General features: G+C 36.9%; 1 protein-coding gene across 1 annotated transcript in view; it reads right to left on the reverse strand.

Moving 5' to 3' along the window:
- The window catches only part of cryl1 (crystallin, lambda 1), a 158,752-nt gene that overhangs the window by 108,830 nt on the left and 23,262 nt on the right, over window positions 1-26,660 (reverse strand). The window contains exons 2-3 of the mRNA XM_039744005.1: window positions 21,843-21,950; window positions 10,406-10,532 (exon numbers count right to left, since the gene is read on the reverse strand). Coding sequence (XP_039599939.1) covers window positions 10,406-10,532; window positions 21,843-21,950 — 235 coding nt within the window. The remainder of the gene's footprint in view (window positions 1-10,405; window positions 10,533-21,842; window positions 21,951-26,660) is intronic.

Genomic DNA, 26,660 nt, shown 5'->3' on the forward strand with positions numbered 1-26,660 from the left:
GGCGAAAGCATTGTGAGGCCTCCAAAAGTGCCACAAAAAGCAGGCCATGCCTCACAGGAAGAATACATATTTATTTAAGGATAAAATGAATAACAGAACAGCAAAAGGCATTGTCTGAAAGGCAATCCAACACAGACAAGTTCCAATATACAACACAATATTTGAAACGTGGAAAATGAATAATAATAATAATCAAAATAACCAGAAAATCAAAGCAAAATGGTAATACTCATAAATTCCAACAAACTTCAGTGAAAATACTGCTAAAGCCTCTTCCCAGACAGAATAAATAGACAATGAGGAAGTTTCAGCAGCAGTGACATCAGAGTGACCTCGTCTCTTGGGGAACCACCCATAAAGCACAAGGAATGGGGGCACATTTAAAATGACAGTATTTAACTGCAAACACAATAGGAAATACATACAGATACTAGAAAGACCTCTGACATTCTCAGAATTACTAGATCCTATAAACTCATTTAAAAATGTGAAAGCAGCAGGCCCTGATGGCTATCCAGTGGAATTTTATAAAAAATTTCAAATACGTTAGCTCCACTATCATCAGCAACATTTATAGAAGCTAGAGACTATAAAATTCTACATCATTTTTTTCTCTAAGCATTAATTATGGTCTTTCCTAAGGAAAATAAGGTTTGTGTCATTCTCAAAACTTCTGGCCACAGCTGTAGACTGTGCAGCATACAGACCAATCTCACATCTACATAATGACATGAAGATAGTCTCCAAAGTTCTAGCTAGAAGGATTGAACAAGTGCTTCCCTGGGTAATATCACAAGACCGAAAAAGATTTATATATCTTATTAGCTTTGGACACAGAAAAAGCATTTGATATGGTTGAATGGGTTTGGCCCAAACATATGTGCATGGATCAAACTACCTTAAACTAGTCCAGAAGCCTCAGTTTGCATTAACAACATTATTTCAGAATACTTCAGACTAGAATGTGGTACTCAACAAGGGGGGGCCCATATCACCATTGTGTCTTTGCAATCGTGCCTAAGAGATAAAGGTGATTACCAGAGAAGGACTTGAACAGAAAATATCACTATATGCAGGCAATATGGTACTGTATAAATCTGACCCACACAATTTCGTGCCAGCAGTCCTAAAAGAACTAGCAGATTTTCAAAATCAAATTGAATAAAAATGTGCTTTTTCCACTGAGCTCTCTAGCACACAATATTAGACTTACAGTCATGGCCAAAAGTTTTGAGAATGACACAAGTATTGGTTTTCACAGAGTTTGCTACTTCATTGTTTTTAGATCTTTTTTCAGATGTTTCTATGGTATACTGAAGTATATTTTCAAGTATTTCAAAAACTTTCAAAGTCTTTTATTGCAAATTACATTATGTTTATGCAAAGAGTCAATATTAGCAGTGTTGGCCCTTCTTTTTCAAGACCTCTGCAATTCACCCTGGCATGCTGTCAATCAACTTCTGGGCCAAATCCTGCTTGGAGTTTGTCAGAATTTGTGGGTTTTTGTTTCTCCACTTGCCTCTTGAGGATTAAAAACAAGTTCTCAATGGGATTAAGGTCTGATGAGTTTCCTGGCCATGGACCCAAAATTTCAATGTTTTGTTCCCCAAGCCACTTAGATATTACTTTTCCCTTATGACACAGTGCTTCATCATGCTGGAAAAGGCATTGTTTGTCACCAAACTGTTCTTGGATGGTTGGGAGAAGTTGATCTCTGAGGATGGTCCTTGTGGTCAAAAAGATCTAAAAACACTTAAGCAGCAAACTTTGTGAAAACCAATACTTGTGTTATTCTCTAAACTTTTGCCCACAACTGTACACATTCCCATTTATCTTAGCAGATAAATTTAAATACCTAGGTGTAAATATCACAAGTAAATATAAAGCTCTTTTTTCAACAACATTTTGAAGTCTACATGGAAAAAATTAAACAAGGGGTGATTAAACAGTCTTCCCTCCATCTCACATTAGCAGGAAGAATCAATACTGTCAAGATGAACATCTTTCCCAAGCTTCTTTTTCTACTTCAAAACATCCCCATATACTGTACATTAACAAATCATTTTTTAAGAAATTCAATTATAACCTCATTTATTTGGAATTGAAACTTCCACGCGTCCAAAGGGTGACTCTATAATGACCTAAACTTTCAAGTTTATTACTGGTCAGTAGAATGAGTGCTACTTTTTTTTTGAAAACAAGGCCTGCATGTGTATCGGGGTACAAAAAGGTCAGTTATTCAAACCTCTAACTCAGTAATAATAAAGCTTTGATCTAGACATTGGACTGCTACTTATGAATTGATCTGCTAAATAATATTTTAAATTGCCTTCAAAGTCTCATTACAATACATTTTTAATGATTAGTAAAGCTGACAGAATTACAATTATAAAACTGCTTAACAAGTACTGTATATACAAATAGCCCTTCCACACTCACCATGGATGAATGAATTTGTTCATCAAAGATTCTGACATAGAAAGTTAGCAATTGCTTAGAATCTTCAGTTAGTTAAGCAAAACATTAACAAAGGCCCAAATAAGAAGACTGTTTCCGGGACATTAAGTGTTTCAAAGCGGACCAGTGTTTCCAAGGGTATCAGAGGCGACTCTAGAAGTACTTATAGACTGGAACTTAGAAGAGGTTTTCGTCCAGAAGTTCACTGGATAGGGTATATGTTAGAATTGTGCAGAGAAAGGTATGAGAGGTTTAAATTACAGATTCTAAGATTTTCTAAGTTGATTTTTCTAAGGAGGATTTAATATTTTCTTGCTTTAAGTAAAATAAAAAATAATTTCCCAGAGTATTATGACTCAGAAGCTTATGGCTATCCCAATTTAACAAGTTAAGATGACATTTTCTCTGTGTAGCGTAAGTTATCACAATAGGTAATCAGGTTTCCTTTTGCTACAGTACATCTGTAACTTGCATGTAACAGAAAAAATATTTTAATGAAAGGTTGCATTGTAAGGACAGCTGTCAAATCATTTTTACTGTCATATGTGCGTAATACACAGTATAATCAAATTCTTACTTGCATGTCACCTCAGAACAGTTGACAATAAAACAATACCATTAAAGGACAAACACAAAAAAACAAGCTTTTTCCATTGATCAAATATACTTTATGCATGATAGAAGTATAGGTGATAATCCTGTAATGATTCAATTTGCAGCCTTCAAGCACCTGTTACATCCATTGAGGCAATGATATCAGTATTGAACAACCAGATTTCAACTTTGTGGATGTCAGGCAATAGTAGTTGGAGCACATATGTAGCAGGACAGCTGAAGTAGTGCAAGATTTGTTTTCCACAGTTAGCCAAGCTTGTGATAATTTAATATTCATCAGATTCCTTCTATAATCTCAATGTATAACTGTATATACTTTACATTGAAATTAGGTAGCTCATTGCCCTTCAAGAAGCTGTTCATTTTATTACATTAAATAAGGTGCATTCTGTTTTTGATTTGTTAGATATATTTAAAAAACAGGTTCCTTTTTAATACGACCCTCCACATAAAAGGGCTGAGACACATACTAAAATTCAGTTTATTGTTTTTCTCAAGCTAGAATTTGAAATAATTTAACTAAAGTTCATTTCAACCAAAAGCAAATAGTCAAAATAGAAAATGTTTATCAAGACCTGTAGGGATATCTAAAAGATATATAAAAGAAGCACATAAACACTACATAGGACTTTGACTTGACACAATATTTCCCTTCCTTTTGCAAAATTGTATTTAATGATTTAACATTGAGCATTTGGCTGATAACAATAAATTAGCACAGCTAATGAAAGTGTTTTAATAAGAACAGATCTCTAGCATTTTACCAGAGGTGATTATTGGCAATAAGCTAATAATTTATTCTTTTACATTATACTCTTCAAAGTTGGACAAAATTTTTAAATATTAAAATAAAAATTAAATTTATCAATTTGTGTAATTATTAAGTGAGAAGATGAATCTGATAAATTGTTATTGTAAAAATTTTGGAAAATGACAAAATTACCTATTAGTCAAAAGACTTTAATATACAATATATATATAGCATATACTGTACTGTGTATAGAAAATCTGCTTCACCATTGTGGCTGAATAAAAAAAATTCCAAATATCCAGGAATTATATAAGCAGCCAAGTAAATAGTTGTTACATGGCAAACTATTTCTTACATAAAAATACCATTTACCTGTAGTTCTCCTAATTATGCTTCTGTAATGTGCTCAGTAATGATATTGTATGTTGACTGCTGTGGCAGCCATTTCTTAAAAAAAAAAAAACATGCAATAAGCTGTAGAAATCAAGCTCAAAGTCTGCTTAAGATAAAGCCTGTGCAAAATAAATGACAAAACTAGACTAACTGGTTCAAAAACAGCTTTACCCAGGAAGTGCCTTGATTGTCCTAACATTTTTTTTTTTAAAACGGGGGCCATTTAAGGTTATACTTGTGCAGCAAAGGAAACAAACACCCTTAAAATCTATATAACTGATAGTCTACATAACACTGTATATGTAACAGTACACAAATTACTCTCTGGTAATCACCACCTTATCATGTTGGAGAGGTTTATGTGTTCCTGTGACCCTGGGGAACGAGTTGTCTGGAGCAAATGCTCCTAGTAGGGTGTCCCAAGGCAAATTGGTCCCAGGTGAGAAGTCAAACAAAGAGTAATGTACAGCTCTTAGAAATACAGAACTACAAATATAAAAAGAGTACCCTGCCTGGTATGGGGTTACCGGGGTCTCCGCCTGATACTAGGTCTGGGGGTAATGCTTGTAGGCGAGTGCTTAGCAGCCAGGCCTTCTACAGGGCCCAGTTAGGCACAGCCTGAAACTTTGATGCAAGACTGTTCTCTTGTGGGCCCACCACGTGCAGGAGAAATAGGGGCCGTATGTAATGTGACATGGGTGGCGGTCAAATACAGACGTCTTGGCACACTGGACCTTAGACACATAAACTGACTCTTGGGACATAGAATATCATTTCTCATAGTGGGGAGGAGCCACAGTTGGTGGTGAGGTGGAGTGCCACCAACTAGATCTGCTTGAGTACACGTCCATCCACTCACTTGGTTCTGAAACCCAACCTCTCAGCAGGGGTTGGACTCCTCTTAACACAGGAGTTGCCTAAGGAGAAAGGTATCTGGCAGTAGTGGGCATCTTGTTGAGCCTCTGCCTGGTTGATGCCATGTTGGAGTCTGTCCTGGAGAACAAGTGGGTTGCCTCTTTGTGACTGAAGGTCACAGAGGGAGGTGTCTGACTGCAGTGTGTGCTTATGCACTGCATGGCGTCTCGAAGCACAAGGCATTCTTGGAGTGCCTCTAGGTGATCCTAGAAATAGTCCCAGCTGGGGACCCCATAGTTGTGCTGGATGACTTTACTGCTCAAGTAAGTAACTGATGGAGACATCTGGAGAGGCAATATTGGGAGAAACAGTCTGCCTGATTTAAACCTGAGCAGTATTTTGTTTTTTGACTTCTGCGCAAGGCATGGCTCGTCCATGATAAATGCCATTTTCAAACATAAGGTAGCTCATCAGCGTACTTCGTACCACAGCACCATAGTCTAAAGATTTATGATCTATTTTATAAACGTATTGTCAGGTTTGTGGACATTCAGGTAAACAGTGGGGTATAGCTGTCAACAGATGACCAACTGGTGGTGAGCTGGGTCATGGATTGTAGGGGAGAAATCTGGACAAAAGATTTTAAACTTCCACCTGCAGAAGTGCTCTTCCTACATCCTAGCAGAGGCTGTGTTCAACACCAACAACAACAACATTTATTTCTATACAGAATTTAGCTCAAAGTGCTTTGCAAGATGTCAAAGAGAAAATTACAAAAAAGAAAAACCAAAAAAGATTATGTCACAATAAAATAACTAAATAAAAATAAATAAATCCATTCGATCTTATAAAACATCTATATATATAATTCACTAAGGGCAAGCAAGACAGTGAGCGCAAGTAAGACAGAGAGCCATGTCAGCCAACTCACTGAGCCCCGCCCGCCAACTCTGATCGGTATGCCCTCATATACACTACTGTCTTATTATCCTGTCCTTTATCAAGAAGACTGGTTCAATCCTACCTTTTCCACGGTAGCCACAAGACGAGCCAGAGATGCGGCGGGCGTTCACTAGCAGACGACGAATCTGAGCGGCCACCTCCCGCTACTTCGTCGTGTGCGCCAATGCTGTGCTCAACAGCGAAACGTCAAGCAGCCGCCGAGCAAACGACCGGACCGAAGAAGCAAGGGGAGCTCAACGGAGACTACGGAACTTGGAAGTGTCTGCATTGGAAAGGTGAGGATGACCAAATATCGCGTGATATTCTGACACTGATATCGTTTATGAAATGTTGGGCAATTAAACCTCCGCTAGGAAAAGGCAGCACTTTAACACAAATGAGGCAGAGGCCCATACATTATATGTTGCTTATTATTTTCTGGGCTCTTTTGAATGTCATGGGCGGTGTAGTTGCTTTGACAGCCGGAGAGTGGACGGGGTCGGGTTCTGTCTCGAGCAATGAGCTGCGGCCCCCGTGTCAAAAGACGCTCACTGATCCAGAGGTTGCTACTCAAGTCATGTGCCTTCCCGACCCTCACAAGCCTTTAAACTCGCACATCGGTACTTGAGCTGCGGCAGAAACCGAATGGAGTTGACAGGCAGCCACGCCACCTTAAAGAGAAATTCTATTGTCTGGTCGCCGCCTGTTGTAGCACATAATTTCAATTTACTTATCTAATTTCTATTCCCGTAATTGTGTTTTATTTAAATGAAGTACCAGGTCCTAAACAATGTAATACTTTTGCAAAAATAACCCAAACAAAAAAAAGAAAACAAATTGGTGGCAGTAAGCTTCTGTAGTGTAGCATGTACCCATAAAAAGGCCATTGCAGTAGAGTAGTGTGATATCAAAACTTTCAAAAAGATATCCCTGTATCTGCCAAAACCTGTTTTCAGTCATGGACAATTGTATGTTGCTCTCTCCAGAGTTCCATCTTTTCATTCACTGACAGTTGTATCCTCAAACCCTCCCCATTTGGACAACTGTGTCTTTCAGGAAGTGTTCACACATCAATAAATAATTATGCGGCATATGCTATGCCGTGGGTTGGCTAGTAAATATATAAAAAGTAGAAGAGAGTACAACTTACTCAAAGCATCCATTGTTGTAGTGACTGCAAAAGCCATATGTGCCTCTCAAGGTGGCAACCCAAGGACCCAATGTTTGGCATCAAGGGCGAGGGGTGCCATCAGGCTAAAGAATGAGACCTTCAGTATCCAGTTAGCACAGGAGACTCGTAAAGCAGCACAGGGATACCAACAGGCCAAATAGGATGAGGCCTTGGTGATCAAGGTAGCAAAACCCCAGATATACTGTAGGAAGAGTTTGGAGAGACCATGGAAAGTAACTATCTATCATCTGGCAACTTGGACAGGGAATGTAAGGATTCACCCAGGCTGACCCATACTGAGGATATTGTCTGGTGGTAGAAGGAGGCAGAGCCAGAATCTGATGGTCAATGCCCATTTCCCTGAGGGAGATCACAAAGGTAATTAAGTAACTCCACAGTGACAAGGCCCTAGAGGGAGGATGGGATCTGCCCAGAAATGCTGAATGCTCTGGATATTGTTGAGCTGCCAGGGCTTACACACCTTTTCAGTACTGCATGATCTTCGGGAGCAGTGCCCCTGGTGTGGGAGACCAGGGTGGTGGTCCCCATTTTTAAAAATGCCAGGGAACTGGAAAATAGACTCCACCAAGTTGTGGAACCTAAGATCCAAGAGTAGCAATGTGGATTCCTAAACGTTGACACAATACAAAATTATAGACTGTTATACCTGTTTCGCACTCTCCACCTTGCATTTTTTAACTTGCACTCCGCTTTTATTGCTCCTTAATTAATATTGTTTTTATCAGTATGCTGCTGCTGGAGTATGTGAATTTCCCCTTGGAGATTAATAAAGTATCTATCTATCTAATCTATGATGGTATCCAGTTTGGTAGACTTGGAATTACATCACTGCTTTTTGCAGACAACATGGTCCTGTTGGCTTCATAGGGCTGTGATCTCCAGCATACATTGAGATGGTTTGCAAACAAGTGTGAAGTGGTAGGGATGAAGATCAGCACCTCCAAATATGAGGCCATGGTCCTCAGTAGGAAAAATAAGCACTGTCCTTTCCAAGTGAAAGGTGAGTTACTGCTTGAAGTGGAGAAGCTTAATTACCTCAGAATATTGTTCATGAGTTGGCTAAATGAGGTAAACTGCAAACACAGTTATGCAGTGAAGAAAGAGCTGAGCTAGAAGGTAGTGCTTTCAATGTACCAGACTATCAATGCCTCTACTCTCACCTTTGGTCATGAGTTTTGGGTAATGACTGAAAGGACCAGATCATTGGTGCAATTTGCCAAAATTAGCTTTTTCTGCAGGATGTCTTATCTCTCATTTAAAGATGGAGTGTGAAGCATGGACATCCAGGAGGAGCTTGGAGTGGAACTACTGACCCTTTACATCAAGATGAACAAGTTGAGGTGGTCCAGGCATCTGAATTGGACCCTTCCTATGGAGGTTTAATGGGCATGATCAGCTTGGAGGAGGCCACGAGGAAGAACAAGGGCCTGATTATATCCCACAGGTGGCCTGGGAACTTCCTTGGGGTCCCACAGTAGGAGTTGGCAAGTATGGCTGGAGAAATGAATATATGGGTTGGCCCCAGGACCTGGTCTTGGACAAGCAGTAGAAAATGAAATGAAGAAATAAATTATATCTCTCTTTTATAAAAGAAAATCTTGATACAAGACTATTACCAAGAGATTTTTTCAAGTCCCACCCTCCTCTCAACCATTTTCAACCATGGCCACAGTCCTCTCACCTCTTATTCGTGTGAATACTTTTGTCAGACACAGTTCCTGCACTGTCAGCTATATAAATTTTTATGTTTTTCTCACTTTAAGTTCCCAATAAAAGAAGACTTATTATGGCCAAATCTTATTGAAGAATTCCATCCTGAAGGGTTATCAATAGAAGAAAGGACTACACAGGCAAACCTAGCACGGAGAAACGATAACGTCAAACGAATTAACATGAAAATTGTCAATCGGTTACATGGCAAAATGGTTAAATGCGTATCAATAGTCTATGCTGAAACAGTTGATGCTGTTGGTGCGGAAGATGAAAACATCAACTTACAATATCCCGTAGAATATCTACAACTGTTAACACCGTCCGGTCTTCCACCTGCCGAATTACTGTTGAAAGAAGGATGTATCGTAATATTATTGTGTAATTTATGTCTGAGTGATGGGCTATGCAACAGGACATGATAAATTGTATTCAAAATTGTTTGAACAACTCTGACATGTAAAATTTTAACAGGCAACAAAGAAAGGTAATGTAATACATCTTCTACGGATAACATTAGACACCAAAGCAGATCTTGATATGCCATTCGTATTAAAACGTTTACAGTTTCTCATTAGAATAGCTTTTGCTGTGACAATTAACAAATCACAGGGACAAACATTCGAAAACAGTTGGTTTATTTATTAGAGAGAAAGAAACGATATTCACTCATGGGCAGTTATATGTTGCGTTGTCACAATGTAAGTCCAAACACAATCAAAATTCAATGCGATACTGACGAAAAGTTAATTCAAAAAATTGTTTTTACTGAAGTTTTACAGGTTTTTTACAGGGTTTGGCGAGCGAAGCGAGCAGGGGCAGAGTCCCCTAGTTAATAAAAAAGACAAATATAAAATTGAAAACTAAAATATGGAAACAGTAACAAATCATATCAATTGAGAAATATGTTTGTACACTTCAAAATAAAATTATGGGTAAATTAGTTCTATAGCACAAGAAGAGTGTTGTTATTTTACAGCTATTGTAGATATTATTAACATAAACACAATAAGCAATTATTTGACTCATTCCATACTGAAAGATTATCCCTTCCTCACCTCTCAAAACAAGAGCAAAGTCACATGAAAACGATTTAAAGCCACATCATGTTGTTCCTGCAAAAGGTAAGAAAACAGCTATCTCTAAGCCATTCTGTATATTTAAAGGTTTACGTTTTAATGACTGTGCATTTTTAATGCACAGTATACACCTGTACTGACCTTAGAACCTGTCAGTTGAGAAGTGTGTTGTATAGTAGTATATATAATTATACATATGATATACTGCTCTTCCAATCCTAAATCCAGTTATATATACATCAGGTGGAATATTTTATACATGTACGTGCAGAGAACAGTTTGCACATTATGTCCTGGTCAAACAGTTTATTCAACTTCATAAACATATTTCAAAAACACTTCATTCATCAGAAACAATTAGTAATTGTCATCTTAAACCAAACATCAGTCATAAAGGGAAATATATCTAACCTGAATGAAGAAGGCACTTTCAAGAGTCTCTTTCAAGTCATCATGGCTACTAATCAGGCTTGTCTGTTCTTCTGCACTCAGCAAGCCTCTCAGAAATCCAGAATCTTGAAGTTTTCTCATCTCTTTGCTAAATGTTTTAGAAAAAGCAATTTAGTATTTTTTCTTTTATTTTAATACAAAGTTATCATAAGCACAGATGAGATTCTAGTATTGGCTCCCATTATTGCATCCCAAATTTTTATAAGTATTTTTAACCTAATTTGTACTTTAACTTTTCATAGAGAAGGTCCTGTTTATATAATATTAAAGAAGATAAAGTGTGCTTGGATGAATTGAGAGAGTATCTCATTCAACTGTATTATTGCTGCCGAATTATCCAATTAAAAAGCTGATAATATAGCTGAAAATAAAAGTGGTATTTCATCTGATGATATATTTTTTCATACAAATATCATATATCATATCAGAACACCAGGTCATGTAATTTGCAGAAATTCTCAGATGATTCTGCACTTATGGGGTATAGCAATATGGGGGCAATAATGGGGAGTATGGGCAGAATATAGGAGGTCAGGTGGAGAACTTTGTTTTGGTGCAGAAAAAATGTCTTCAACTGAACATCAGGAAAACCAAGGAACTAATTGTTGGTATTCACCAAACAAAAAAGCCTCTATGTCCAGTCACTATTCAAAGAGTATATGTACAGGTGGTCCATTCCTACAAGTACTTGGTGGTCCATGTCAATGTCAGCCTGGACTGGTCTTGTAACACAGCAGAACTATGTAAGAAAGGTCAAAGCAGACTTTTTTTCTTAGGAGAATGTGTTCCTTTAATGTGTGTAGTGACTGCTTCACAACTTCTACAACTCTGTTATGGTCTGTGCACTTTTCTATGCTGTGGTGTGATGGGTTGATAGCACCACTTCAAGGGAGGCCCACTAATTCAACAACCTAATTAATAGGGAGCTAAGTTATGAGATGCACTACAGATACCTTGGAGATAGCAGCAAAGCAGAAAATTAAAACAAAAATGACTGCCATTATGAACAATGCTGCTTATTCTCTCTGACACACTAATACTGATTACTTTCAGCTAAAGAATCATTCAGCAGACCTGAATAATGCCTCACTGTGAATGGAACTGCCTGGTCCTGGTAACTTTCTTCCTTGTCTGGCAAGTGTTCAGACGATAGTGTGTGTGTTTGTGGGTGTTTGTCTAGTCAGTCAGTCTATCATTCAACCCGCTATATCCTAACACGGGGTCACTGGGGTCTGCTGGAGCCAATCCCAGCCAACACAGTGTGCAAGGCAGGAACAAATCCCTGGGCAAGACACACACACAAACACATCACCCACACACCAAGCACACACTAGGGACAATTTAGGATTGCCAATGCACCTAACCTGCATGTCTTTGGACTGTGGGAGGAAACCCACTCAGACACAGGGAGGACATGCAAACTCCATGCAGGGAGAACCTGGGAAGCGAACCCTAACTGCGAGGCAGCAGCGCTACCACTGTGCCACCGTGCCGTCCGTGTTTATCTATACTTTTATTTATTTATTCGATAAGCTTCTGTAAAAAAAACAAAACAAAAAAAAAAACTAAATTCCCACTGGGTAAAAAAAATTAATCAGTGTGAAATCCAAAACCTCATAAGGCCAATGTTGTAATTCTTACTGACAACAATTCTTAAAGAAGCATGATTTAACTTGGCTTGCTAACTGTAAGCTTTGCACAAAATTATTCATTTCACAATTATTTTAGTAGCTTTGCTCAGTCTGTACAGCATCTCATGGCATTGTGTTTTTGACTACTCTTATATAGCCTAACTACAATTTTATACCATATCAAATCCATATATAAGGATTTGTATAGCACATTTTGACAAATTAGGTTGGATATACTTCCAAGGTCCTTCAAATGTTCATTTGTTTAATTGTGATAATGTATTTTAATTTTATTATCATATAAAGCATCTTATGATACTACATAAAATGAAATTATATTTAAGTTGCTTTTAAACCTTTCATATGATGCCTTCTTTCTCTTTCAAAACCTCAGTATACAGTTATGTAAATTAAACTATGTATACTGAAAAACCTGAAAAATGCTCTTAAATTGCTTACGCTTATAGGCTAAATTAGTATGTATCATAAGTAAATACCTTCAAAAGTAAGTAACTAAGAGAATGTTGCTCTACAAGATTTTCACATATGCAAGAATGGCCCCACAGAAGCCCTGGAGGCAGAATTCTGAGGATATATAATATTCTGATAATCCAAAAAAGACGATGTGATGTGATGAGTGGAGTCTTTCAAACATTTGGGTTCATAGGCACCTAAACATTTGGTTTGGTTGTAAGGAATTAAAAGTAAGACTGCTGAAAGAAATATTAATGAATCAACAATGTTATGAAACCAGCATATTCCTTTCTGAATTAGCATAAGACATGTAACCCTTTGACCAATCTTAGACATTCACTCAGAAACATATTTCTGGCAAACATCCCATGTCCAGTGACTGATTGCCTCTCACATTTTGCCAAATTAGACCTTACAGTAATAACTCTAGTGTGTAAAGCAAAGCTCAAAGTAGAAAGGCAGAAGCAGCCAACATCTAAAGCAGGTGCCAGCACTCAGGACCTGCATGATATACGTCATCTCATGCAGAAGCAAACCAAAACTCAGAAGGCAGTTGCTGATCGTTAGAATGGTAGCCCAGCAAAGAAATAAACAAAATGAATCACTTCCATTGCATACTGAAGTACCACACAGACAAGTCCCTTTATTTTCTGGTGACCCATTGGCCTACTCAGACTTCATCAGGGCTTTTGATCATGCTGTAGGCAATATGTTAGATAATCCTTAAGATAAGATAAGATTATTTAATACAGTATACCAGAGGTACCCTTCAAAACATAGTTAAGGGCTGTAACCGAATGCCACCAAGGCTAGGCTATGCAGAAGCCAGAAAGCAGACGCATATTTAGAGAAAGCATTGAAATGGCCTCAAATAAAACAGAATGATGGCACAGCTCTGAGAGACTATGTAACATTTCTTACTAGTTGTATGAATGCCATGTCTAATGTAGGGAATGGTGAAGAATTCAACAGTAATTCCAATATTCGTAATGTACTATCAAATCACCCTTTTCTTTTATAAAATGAATGGAGAAGGTTTGCCTACAAACTTCAAGAAAGGGAAGACAGAAGGGCAGATATAGCAAATCTAATTACCTTTTCACAACGGTAGGCTAAAATATTGCTGCATCCTGTGCATTGCAGTATACTGTATTTGAAAGCCATGTATTCACAGAGAAAAAACACAGACAAGGGAAAGTTTCCCCCGAAGAGTGGCCAGAGAGAAGTTGGTTCATAGAAGGCAAGGGTTGGGTGCATAAAGGTACCAAAGTGGTTTTATTAAAACCACCAAAAAAAAAAAAAGCAGTGCTTGAAAATTCCAGAAATACATAATCCAATAAAACAGTTAAAATCTGTAAGTTTAACCGCAAGACTTAAAATGAGAATAAAAACCAACAGTCATCGGGTCAATGTTCCTTCTACACATAGATGAGCCCAACACAACTCCCTCTTCCTCTCCCCAGCACACCAACCTGACCCCCGTCTTGACTGCCCTCTCGTCTTCCGTCTCGCTCGTTCCGGCATTCCTCGGATCCCTAGAGAGGATGCCACCTTGATTGCACCCACTGCACTACAACTATTCAGTGGGAGGACTCCATCTCTAGAACACCAATCCTTTGCTCCTACACAGGACCAATGACCGCACTGCTTTTCCATCCTTTCTGGCTGACTCGTCCTGCCACTCCACCCAAATGCTGTTCTCACGGCTCTGCTTCTATTCTGTCTTTTTTCTCCCACAACCCGTGTAGGCTTCTCTTATACCAATGCTCCTAATGGGGCACCTGTCTGACGCACTAACTCACATGTGTTTTTGTGATCAGGCAGGCACGCACAGCCGTCTTCTGAGTGAAACACGCTCACACCAGAATAGAACCTACAGTCTTGTGGGACCAGATTATTTATTAAAAATCAGCACAGTACCATGGACCACTTATCACATAACTTACAACTTTAAATTGGCCTACTCTGGGTATGTATTGGTGTTTGTTTGTTTATCTTGTCATATTATTATTATTATTTCAGTAATATTTATTATTAATAAAAAAATTCAACTGTTAATAAATATTTAAATTTTGAAATCTGCTGTAAAGCGAAGTTTGTTCACTCTACACTCACGCTGCTGAGGTACTCATTTATGGTGTCTCTTATGTTAGGACAAGCATATTGCATCTACGCACTTTTAAAAAAATGACTAATTATATATTTCAGATATATAATAACAGATAATATATTTCAGACGTAGTCCTCTTCTTCACAATAATGTCTAGTGTTAAAACTGCAGCTAGCAGCCATACTGAGTGTTAGAAGCATCAAACATACCTACAACACTTTAAGAAATCAGAGGAAAACTGAGATTTACTTTCTTGCATGAAAGAAAAAATGTCATTGAATATCAATATTTTAACAGAATACATTTAATACTGTACTTGGCCAAAATGTCCTCAAAATGCTAACTTCTAGGTTAGTCAAAAATGTCCATTAGCTGCATGATAAACTGGTCTTATGTGAAACCATTTAAACCAATGTATGTAAATCTATCACAAGAACAACTTTAGCATTTTCTTTCTGTAGCATCATCTTACTCTCTTCAGAGAACATTTTTGTTATTTTCTATGATGTTCAGCTTTGATAACATCTTTGATGTGTTAATGGTAAACAAAAAACTGTCCACTTTTAAATTAGTGGGTGTGTTTCCAGTGTATCAATCACTGCATGTATAGCCTCCTAGATGTATGGTATGTTTTATACAACGCTAAAAATAATTTTTCATCAAGGTAAAATTCAGAGTGCATAACAGGGAAATTATAATATCAGTTGAATCCTCCGAGTACTCCGGTTTCCTCCCACAGTCCAAAGACATGCAGGTTAGGTGCATTGGCGATTCTAAATTGTCCCTAGTGTGTGCTTGGTGTATGTGTGTGTGTGTGTGCACCCTGCGGTGGGCTGGTGCCCTGCCCAGGTTTGTTTCCTGCCTTGCGCCCTGTGCTGGCTGGGATTGGCTCCAGCAGACCCCCGTGACCCTGTAGTTAGGATATAGCGGGTTGGATAATGGATGGATGGAAGGATGTTCAGGCAAATATGCTGTAGAATTACAGGGTTTTTTAAAGTTTGGAAATGTTATTAGATTATATGTGAGAAGAAGTAAGATTTATCATGTTAGATGTGTGAACATGTGCAAAATGTCAACTGTAATGTTAATGTTTTCACATTTGTGGTATCTAGTTTTGTCCTGTTACAGAATTACAATATTTCTTGCAACATTAATTTGTACAACTGCTTTCTCAATAATAAGAGGTCTATCATGAAATTAATGAGATTGATAAAAAATTTACTTAATTGTAAAAATGTCTACACATTACTGCATATCACTCATTTCACCCTATAAGTATTCTTGGAAATAAACATCTGTGAGGTCCATTCTCATTAATTTCATCACAGACATAGCTAATGCTGCTTTTTTTCCTGCTACATCAGCTCTCAGGTCTCTCCCTTTGGTTGCTCCTTCCATCAAGTTTTGAGCATTTTTCTAATTTTGAGTACACAAAGGACAACTAAATAAGCCAGAAACCAAATCTAATGCCTCCATTTTTAAGTTCACATACTAGTAACATGTTAATAACATGAAATAAAACTAAACACCATACTAACATTTACATAGCATGCAATATCACTATAAATGTTGGATTTGACAACAGCATCCATTTGATCTTTTTATCTATTTTGTTGTTTTTGTAAACATGTAAACGTATAACATACATTTATCATACCATCATCTTATAAGCATTGGATAAAGCTGCTCCTCTTAAAAAAAACAATCACAGGGAAAAATGTTCAGTTTGGCTTAAACAGAACACATCATCTTAAATTAGTAACCAATTAATTACAGAAATCAGCAAAGGTGAAAGATTATCAGTCTGCAAGGATTGAAAGTATTTACAAGGCCTCTTATTGCCATTCCAATTCAATAGATAAAATAGTAATAACTCTTGACTTTTATTCAGAAGAAAAAAATCAGAAAATCAGCTAATTGACAAATAAGAAATCTTAAACAACTGACTTAATTTCACTTAATATTAATATTAATGATTTTATGCATTTCTTTAATAATAAACAAATAACATAAGATTACAGATGGAACAGTCCTTTTCCAAATCTAATATCACTATATCTTATCACATCACCCCTTCCACTTACAACCTTAAAACAATTTAATTGATGATGGGAAAGATCTTGCTTCTGATTTCCAAAATGAAAAGAAAACGTAGACCAAATTCCAACTCATTAAAACTCACTTGCATTACTTGCACAACCAGTTTCGTCAAAGCAGCCATTGTGGGAGAACTACTAAAAAGACAGATTCAGATATGAGTGTTCTTAATTATGGACCAATTTCCAATTTGCCCTTCCTTTGTGAGGTTCTACAGAAAACTATTATTGTGCAAGTTGGATATTTCTTTAAAAACCTTTTTTTTAAACGTCAGTATGGCTTTCAACCCATGCATTCCACAGACACTGCTTTAACTCTATTGATAAAGGATATATTCAGCTGATTCAGGAAATACAGTAACACCATTAATATGTCTTTACACTTAATTTCAGCTGCTGAAACTACTGATCTCAGAACAGTACTAAATTCTGCAACATATGTTTGATAATTTAATTTCCCTATCAAGCTTTGTTTTATCAGATCATATTCAATATGTGAAGAATCCTGAAAATTGTACCCTCTAATTATCCTGCGTAGTTAGATATGGTGCCAGTATGTCTTTGGAAAACATAATATTACCTTAGGCTAATAACACTGGGATGTATTTTTCAATTATGCCAAATACAACTTAAATTACATCAACATTAATTAGATAGGTGGATAAATTCTACTTATTTGTCTATAAATTTAGCAAAATACAGAAGTCCTTTGAAGTTTCCCTCCTAAAACATTGTACCACTAGATGGCGCTATACCAGTGCTTAACCTGACATACAGACACTGACAACACTTTTTAAAAGCACCAAGAAGTTGTTTAATTTCTTCTCTTTAAATAAATACTAGTTCCCAAAGCACCTCATCCACAATAAACAAATAAACACAATAATATTTAATTCTCAAAATCACTCCTCCACCCCTCCCAATAAGCTCTGTCCTCTACCTCCCAACTCTGGCTCACTTGCTGGGTCTCCAACAGTCTTTTAAATAGTCCTTGACCGGGAAGTGCTTCTACTCTTCCGTCCATGTCACTTGCCAGTACTTCCGGATCAGATGGAGAATTAAAGTTCTTTAATCAGCCCAGAAATTTATTTCAGGGCTCCCGTCCACGTGACTTGGTAGTACTTCCGGGCTATGGATGAGTCATGGCTCCTTCTGGCAGTACCCATGGTACCCAACAGGGCTGAGAAACTGAACTCCAAGTCCCAAGATGCCCTGCGTGTTTTGGGGATGTAGTGTCCTTGAAAATCTGCCTTCCCCTATCCTTCCATCGCAGGGGCGTTCCAGCCGGGTTGAGCTGCTGGCCATGTCTTACAACATATAATTAATATTTATGTAAATACCTGGATTTAGTATATGCAATAAATTTGAGGAACAGCACCAAATATGTAAAAATGCCTGTATTATAAATCCCTCACAACATTTGCATCAGCATGCTGTAACTGCTATGTGTGATTTCTTGTGTAAGCATCCTGCATGTTTAAACAATTTCCCCCAGGTACAATTTTTATAGAAATTCTTTGAATTATTACTTTTAAGCAGTAAAAATTAACAACTGAAACAATTTACTAGACTGAACAAAGCAGTAAATTAACACATATCTATAACAAAGTTTTTCAGCTTTTGTGAAAATCTATTTTCCTCATGATTAAAAAATTTGTAGCAAACATTGAATTATTATTTTTAAAACATACATGTTCAAAATATAAATATATAGCAAAATCTAGAGGTTACTAGACTGATCAAGGCAGTAGACTGACAAAACAAATTGTTCTAGGATCTGTATTAAAATGTACCTTCCTCACAAATCCAATCGTTTGTACTCTGCAGTTAAAATGAAGAAAATCCAGTTAAACAGGTAAGGAGGACACACTGAAGTATGTTCTTGGCACTACTGGCAGAAACATTTATGTATAAGATCTTGTAATCATTTGTTACAATTTAACACCCTCCAGCCAAACTCAATCAAACTAAACTGTACCGGTTTATACTGACTGTTATTGTTTCTGTCAAATAATAAACAAGCTACTAAAGTAACCAAAGATTTCACCAAATCCACAGAGACTAAAACTGCAAACACACATAGGTAAGTATATTTCTAAACAATGTGTCGATTAGAAAACTAAAATATACAATAATTCATCACTATGAAGGCAAAAGTGGCATGTAGTGCCCAAAAGGATCCTCAGAAAACAAGAAAGAGAGACAGAGAGAGATAGTGGCATTTAGAATTACAGTTGTGCTTGAAAGTTTGTGAATCCTTTAGAATTTTCTGTATTTGTGCATAAATATGACCTAAAACATCATCAGATTTTCAATCAAGTCCTAAAATTAGATAAAGAGAAACCAGTTAAACAAATGAGAAAAAAATATTATACTTGGTCATTTATTTATTAAGGAAAATGATTGAATATTACATATTTGTGAGTGGCAAAAGTATGTGAACCTTTGCTTTCAGTATCTGGTGTGACCCCCCCTTTGCAGCAACAACTGCAACTAAATGTTTCCAGTAACTTTTGATCATTCCTGCACACCTGGTTGGAGGAATTTTAGCCCATTCCTCCGTACAGAACAGCTTCAACTCTGAGATGTTGGTTTGGTTGGTTGGTTGGATTGTTCCATCAATTAAGGCAAGCCGTCCTGGCCCAGATGCAGCAAAACTGGCCCAAACCATGATACTACCACCACCATGTTTCACAGATGGGATGAGGTTCTTATGCTGGAATGCAGTGTTTTCCTTTCTCCAAACATAACGCTTTTCATTTAAACCAAAAAGTTCTTTTGTGGTCTCATCCGTCCACAAAACATTCTTCCAATAGCCTTCTGGTTTGTACACGTGATCTTTAGCAAACTGCAGACGAGCAGCAATTTTTTTTTAGAGAGCAGTGGCTTTCTCCTTGCAACCCTGCCATGCACACCATTGTTGTTCAGTGTTTTCCTGATGGTGTACTCATGAACATGAACATGAACATGAACATTAGCCAATGTGAGAGAGGCCTTCAGTTGCTTAGAAGTTACCCTGGGGTCCTTTGTTACCTCACTGACTATTACACGCCTTGCTCTTGGAGTGATCTTTGTTGGTCGACCACTCCTGGGGAGGGTAACAATGGTCTTGAATTTCCTCCATTTGTACACAATCTGTCTGACTGTGGATTGGTGGAGTCCAAACTCTTTAGAGATGGTTTTGTAGCTTTTTCCAACCTGATGAGCATCAAAAACTCTTTTTCTGAGGTCCTCAGAAATCTTCTTTGTTCGTGCCATGATACACTTCCACAAACATGTGTTGTGAAGAGCAGACTTTGATAGATCCCTGTTCTTTAAATAACACAGGGTGCCCACTCACACCTGATTGTCATCCCATTGATTAAAAAACACCTGACTCTAATTTCACCTTCAAACTAACTGCTAATCCTAGAGGTTTACATACTTTTGCCACTCACAAATATATAATATTCGATCATTTTCCTCAATAAGACCAAGTATAATATTTTTGACTCATTTGTTTAACTGGTTTCCCTTTATCTACTTTTAGGACTTGAGTGAAAATCTGATGATGTTTTAGGTCATATTTATGCAGAAATATAGAAAATTCTAAAGGGTTCACAAACTTTCAAGCACAACTGTAACTTCTATCTTGCATTGCAAGAAGGAAAAAAACAGCAGGGGATGATATGCTGTATCATTGTAGATGCTTCCTTTGAAGTTACATTTTCCAAGGACACCAGAGAGAGAATCAATGAGCAGCAGCCCGGCAGGTGGAAGCAGAGATATCCTGATAGGGACAAATAGCATCCATTAGACCTTCAAAAGCCAGATCTGCAATGCTGTCTTTAGGATAAAAAGTTACTTATCTAGAAATTAATATTAATAGGATGGTTTATATTTGTTTATGAGTGATATACACCAAAGTCCAGAAGACTTCAACAGAATGCAGAGTAAAATTCTGTCAAAGACTACCCTCTACTGTTCAAAGAAAGCACATCACATGTGAACCAAAATGTATTTGTTCAAATGATAGTTTGTGTAGTCAGTTTCTGTTTGGACCAGTCTCTAGACTGACTTGATCATGTGTCAGTTAATGGTTTAAACATATCCTAGCTTCTAGGCAGTAGGTATTTTTAATACGAATTGTTTGGATGGTTGTCTATTTAATGTTAACATTTTAGAATTTCCTGTGAAACAGTAGGACTAACTAAACGTTAGCTAAATAACAGGAATCCATTATTATAAAAACTTTTACACTTTGTCTGTTAATTTCCTGTTCACCAAGATTAGACAGTAAACTAAAGTCACAGCCAAAACTGTTAATTTTAATGAAGCAAAGACCACATACCGTGTTTCATTACAAATATCTAGCCATAAAGTAGACTGTACACCTTAAGGAAAACAGGAGGTATATGAACAAAAATGAATAATGTACTGTATAACCATGGGCTTATATGAAAAATATTTAACTACAGGAAAAAATGCATCTTAATCTGTGAAGCTGAAGAAAAATGTTTTGCTTCTAAAGAGTCTTTCTCTAATGCTGAATGAAACCATTATACACATAGAGAGAAATGTAAAAAATAGCAAGAAAAATAGTCAGGATTTCACCATATGACAGCTTGCCAATATGTTGTGTTATTACACCAATTCACTAGTTATTCAGTGCCATAAGTAAACATACATACACCTTCATGCTACAGATCTGGTGCTGCTTCTGCTGCTGCACAGCTCAGTAAAGTGCAGTACCAATGGCTTGTATAAGAAGGGACATGAGATGATTTAACTGTATTATGACTATTGGGCCATGCAATGGACAGGCACCCTGTTCAGGGTTGTTCATTAGTTTACTGCCAGTGTTGCCAAGATAGGCTATACCCCCAAGTGACCCTGATTTAGATTAAATATCTTTGAGAATGTCATGTTATGTTTCAATATTTATAAATCTTTAGGATTGCTCTTTATCATTAAATGTGCCATCCCTGGACAAGACAAAAAAAAAACAAAAAAAAACAAGAAGATTTTAATGTAGAGAGCCACCCTCAATATAAGGAGTTTATCATTTTCTAACACTATGGAGACATACTGCCGTTTACCCTACATACCTGATATCTTCTTGAGCACGCCGTGCTTGGCCAGCTTGGATATCATAAATCTTCACTCTGTAACCACCACTTGCAAATACCATTGCCCAGCTACGCCCAATCAGACCTCTGATCAAAGAGGGAAAAATATGATTATAAAATGTTACAAGTATGATTACAAAACATTACAAGGAGAATAATCAGATTTGTTGTTGCTATGTGCAACAAATCAGTTACAATATTAAAATATTTGATGCCAAAGACAAATACTCTTCCTTCTAATGTCGGAATAAAAACATTTTTCACATTGTAATTAAGGAAGTCATAGAAAAGTCTATGCTCTTTTAGAGAGGAGGTTTTGTGTTACAGTTAAAACTGAAAGCCACCAAGTAGCAGGAACATTCTTGATAGACTAAAAAATGTATAAAAACCTGAGGCACAATACCGCAGGTCATAGGTGGTTAACATGTAATGCTCAAGTCTGTAATGAACTTCCTACTAAATTCACAGAAGCAGTTACAGTCCTGGTCCACTAAAAATATTAACATTTGTATTGATAAAAATATCAGTATCATCCCCCTACATTTCATTTCAACTTAGCTCTTTCTCACACAATAATTGCCTTTATTGGAATCAAATTATTTTAACTAATTTTTCTCAGATTACTTCTGAGGCATGGACGAGAAGATAGGCATGAATCACTTAACTGACTTGCATAAGTTATATAAATGATGGACTCCAACACTCCAGTACTTTAGCTTCACAACCTTATAATCTTAACTACCTCACATGTATGTTTCCTTGTTTTCAAAAGCTACTTTAGTAATAATGACATTATCTTCCTGTGAAAAAAAACTTTTTCTAGCAAGTGAGTGCCAACTGCTTTATGTTAATAGAATGCTGTACTCTAACCATTGGATACTTTTCATTGAAGCTGCTCTCTTTTACATACATGCAAAATGGCAGACATCATCGTACAGGAATCAATCTCTGAAAAGGATTTAGGAGACTATGTCAGCACAGCATTCTCATTGTCTAAGTAATGTGCAGAAGAATTTGAAAAGGCAAAAAAATGTTAGGTTAGAGGAAAATAAATTATGCAATATAACCAGAAAAATATGTAGGATGAGCACACTATGATTAGTTTTAATTAGTCATAATCGTTTCATTTTCTTTGAAATAAATAAAGCAAGCATTTCTTATAATCAAGAAGTGTATGAAATATAGATTTTAAAAGTAATTTTATATTAAAACCTGTTCAATTGTTTATTAATAGATTAAACTATGAAAATATCAAATAATATCCAATCAATATTTGGTTCCCTATTATTTTTATTTAACATAGATCCATTGCCTATCAGTAGTAACATTAATACAGCATCTCTATATAAACAAACAGTAGAGGTTGAAAAGCAAATTTTATAACAGAAGCCTCATTAATATGTAAAACTAAAGCATCTATAATTAAGGTTAAATTGTCTCACTTAACATTAGGGTTCCATTAAAAAGATCACAAATTCTAGGATTATCACAATTTTTACTTTAAGATTAGAACTTTAAAACAAAAATTAGATAGAGGGGAGGAAAATAGTTGTTTGATTTTAACATTTCAAGACGAGGTCAGTAATTTAAGATTTTGGCCCCATATCAAAAATTAATATAAGGACAGTAGGGATTGATAGGAGAATAAAATAATAGTTTATGTAGCTGTTAACATGGTCCTATTTGTATCAACTAGGGTGGCATGGTGGGGCAGTGGTAGCGCTGCTGCCTCGCAGTTAGGAGACCTGGGTTCGCTTCCTGGGTCCTCCCTGCATGGAGTTTGCATGTTCTCCCCGTGTCTGCATGAGTTTCCTCCAGGTGCTCTGATTTCCTCCCACCCTGCCCAAGGTGTGTTTCCTGCCTTACGCCCTGTGTTGGCTGGGATTGGCTCCAGCAGACCCCTGTGACCCTTTAGTTAGGATATAGCGGGTTGGATAATGGATGGATGTATCAACTAGTCCAATAAAATAAGCATCCTCACCAAGGAATCTTTAGGACCAACTTTAGGGTCAAAATGATCATGCAGTAATGATTTTATGGTCTGGCATATACTTTTTACAATTTCATTAAAAAACTGAATCTTTTCTTAAAGAATAAATGGCCACAGATGTAAATACTTATAATTATGAAAAGAAATGTGTGCATTTGGGAAGACCTTGTTTGCTTTGTAATTAAATGTAGCAGCCTTCTTTTGGGTTGATTACCTTAAATACAGTTATGAAATCTAACAGATAAAATAATCTGTGTTGTATTTACTGGAGTACTTTTAAACAGTTGAGTTAAATGGTAAAGGAGGGTTCACAGATAAACATCTATTTCAACATCTGAATAATAAAAGGAAGAAATCATTGACAGGTCTGTGTCACCAAGAATGAGCATGGGGTATTCATTTGAGAGGGACCAATCTTTCTTATCTGTTTTAGAGTGAACAGTAGATGATTTAGCAATAATCTCTATTGTCGTATCAACTTCAGGATGATCAGTATCAACAACATTTATTTATATAGCACATTTTTATACAAATAATGTAGCTCAAAGTGCTTTACATGATAAAGAAAACAGAAATATAAGACAAAGTAAGAATTAGAATAAGACAACACTAATTAACATACGATAAGAGTAAGGTCCGATGGCCAGGGAGGACAGAAAAAACAAAAAAAAATTCCAGACGGCTGGAGAGAAAAAATAAAATCTGCAGGGGTTCCAGGCCACGAGACCGCCCAGCCCCCTCTGGGCATTCTACCTAACATAAATGAAAACAGTCCTCTTTGTATTTAGGGTTCTCTTGGAATGGCTTGATGATGATGGTCATGTAGACTTCTGGCTTTTAATCCATCAATGTAGGAACATCACGGTGCTTTGATTAGGTGGTGATGGCACAGATCGCCACCACAGAAAACCGGGTAAAGAAACAGAAGAGAGAGTAGGGGTTAGTACGGATTTTAGAGCCACCATGAATAGTTATTATAATAAATTGAACATACAGAGTATCAGGATTAAATGAAGGTGAAGTTATCAGAAAGCCATGTTAAAGTAATGTGTTTTCAGCAGTGTTTTAAAGTGCTCCACTGTATTAGCCTGGCGAATTCCTATTGGCAGGCAATTCCAGATTTTAGGTGCATAACAGCAGAAGGCCGCCTCACCACTTCTTTTAAGTTTTGCTCTTGGAACTCTAATCAGACACTCATTTAAGGATCTAAGGTTACGATTTGGAATATAAGGTGTCAGACATTCCGATATATAAGATGGAGCGAGATTATCTAAGGCTTTGTATACCATAAGCAGTATTTTAAAATAAATTCTGAATGACACAGGTAACCAGTGTAGTGACATCAAAACTGGAGAAATGTGCTCAGATTTTCTTTTCCTAGTTAGGATTCTAGCAGCTGCATTCTGCACTCGTTGCAAATGATTTATGTCTTTTTTGGGTAGTCCTGAGAGGAGTGCATTACAGTAATCTAGTCGACTGAAAACAGAAGCTTGAATTAATTTCTCAGCATCTTTCAATGATATAAGAGGTCCAACTTTTGCTATGTTTCTTAAGTGAAAAAATGCTGTCCTAGTGGTCTGATGAATATGCAATTTAAAATTCAGTCAACAGTTACCCCTAAGTTCTAAACCTCCGTCTTGACTTTTAATCCTAATGCATCAAGTTTATTTCAAACAATAGTAATTATTAGTCTAACAGTATCAGTTACTTGTGACTCAAGATTGTTCTGCAGAGATTCAGAACTGACAGTTTCTGTATTCTTATGATAGTCATTTATCATCTTATTAACTCCCAGAATCTGACTAGATTATACTTGATCATTATTGTTTAAGAGCATACAACATAAGGTTGAACTGTAATGGAAGGAAAAATTGAATGATTTGATGTATTAGCCAATTTAGAAATGGAAGTGTGAGAAATTGATAAATTTTAGGTTATATTGTAAAAACTGTTGGTCATAAATCAAGTGACATTATTCTCAGAGTATATAATGCTCTAGTGAGACCACATCTGGTGTACTGTTTGCAGTTCTGGTCACCACAGTAGGAAAAAACATGGCATCACTTGAAATAGTGCAGAGGATAGTAACGAAGTGCATCCCAGGTCTAAAGGCACATCCTATTCTGACTGGCTCACAGGGAGTCAAGTACCTTTAGTCCCAAGCTGAAAAGGCCTACAGTAATTCAGGCCTTCAAAATTTTCATCGATAAAGAGCATTTTTCAACTAAATATTAAATCATGTACTTGTGGACACCAGTAAAAATTAGTGAGGAGTATTTTTAAGACTGAAGCCAGTCTAAACAAAGGGTTGTGGGAAGCGGGAACAAACTGCCAAATCCTGTATTTGAAGCAGAAACCTTGATAGCCTTTAACATGATACTGTACAAGATACTGGGGCATCTTAGTTATTACTGATATTGCCTAACTAAACAAGCTTGATGGTATGAATGGTCTCTTCTCATTTGTTAAACTTAGTGTATTATTTTATGTTTTTTTGGTGACCAAGAAATGTTATCTTTGTAGCCCTGGATGTCACCACAGCCAATGATCAAGTCTGATGCCTGGGTTGCCCACAGTTGGAATACTCCTCCTTGAACCCAGGGCATTGATAGTCATGAACTGAGATGGACTGGGCCAAATGAGGACACAAAACAATAGAAGCAGGTGCTTCAAAAGTGCTTAGAGCTTACTATTACACGCAAACAGGTGTCCAAAACAAAGTGAGCAATTCCACTAGTAAATAAATCAATAAATAATCCAATAAAAACAGTGCAGTGTAGAAGACAAAAATCAACAAACAAAGTTAA

Source organism: Polypterus senegalus, chromosome 2 (assembly GCF_016835505.1).
Source record: "Polypterus senegalus isolate Bchr_013 chromosome 2, ASM1683550v1, whole genome shotgun sequence".
NCBI lineage: Eukaryota > Metazoa > Chordata > Cladistia > Polypteriformes > Polypteridae > Polypterus > Polypterus senegalus.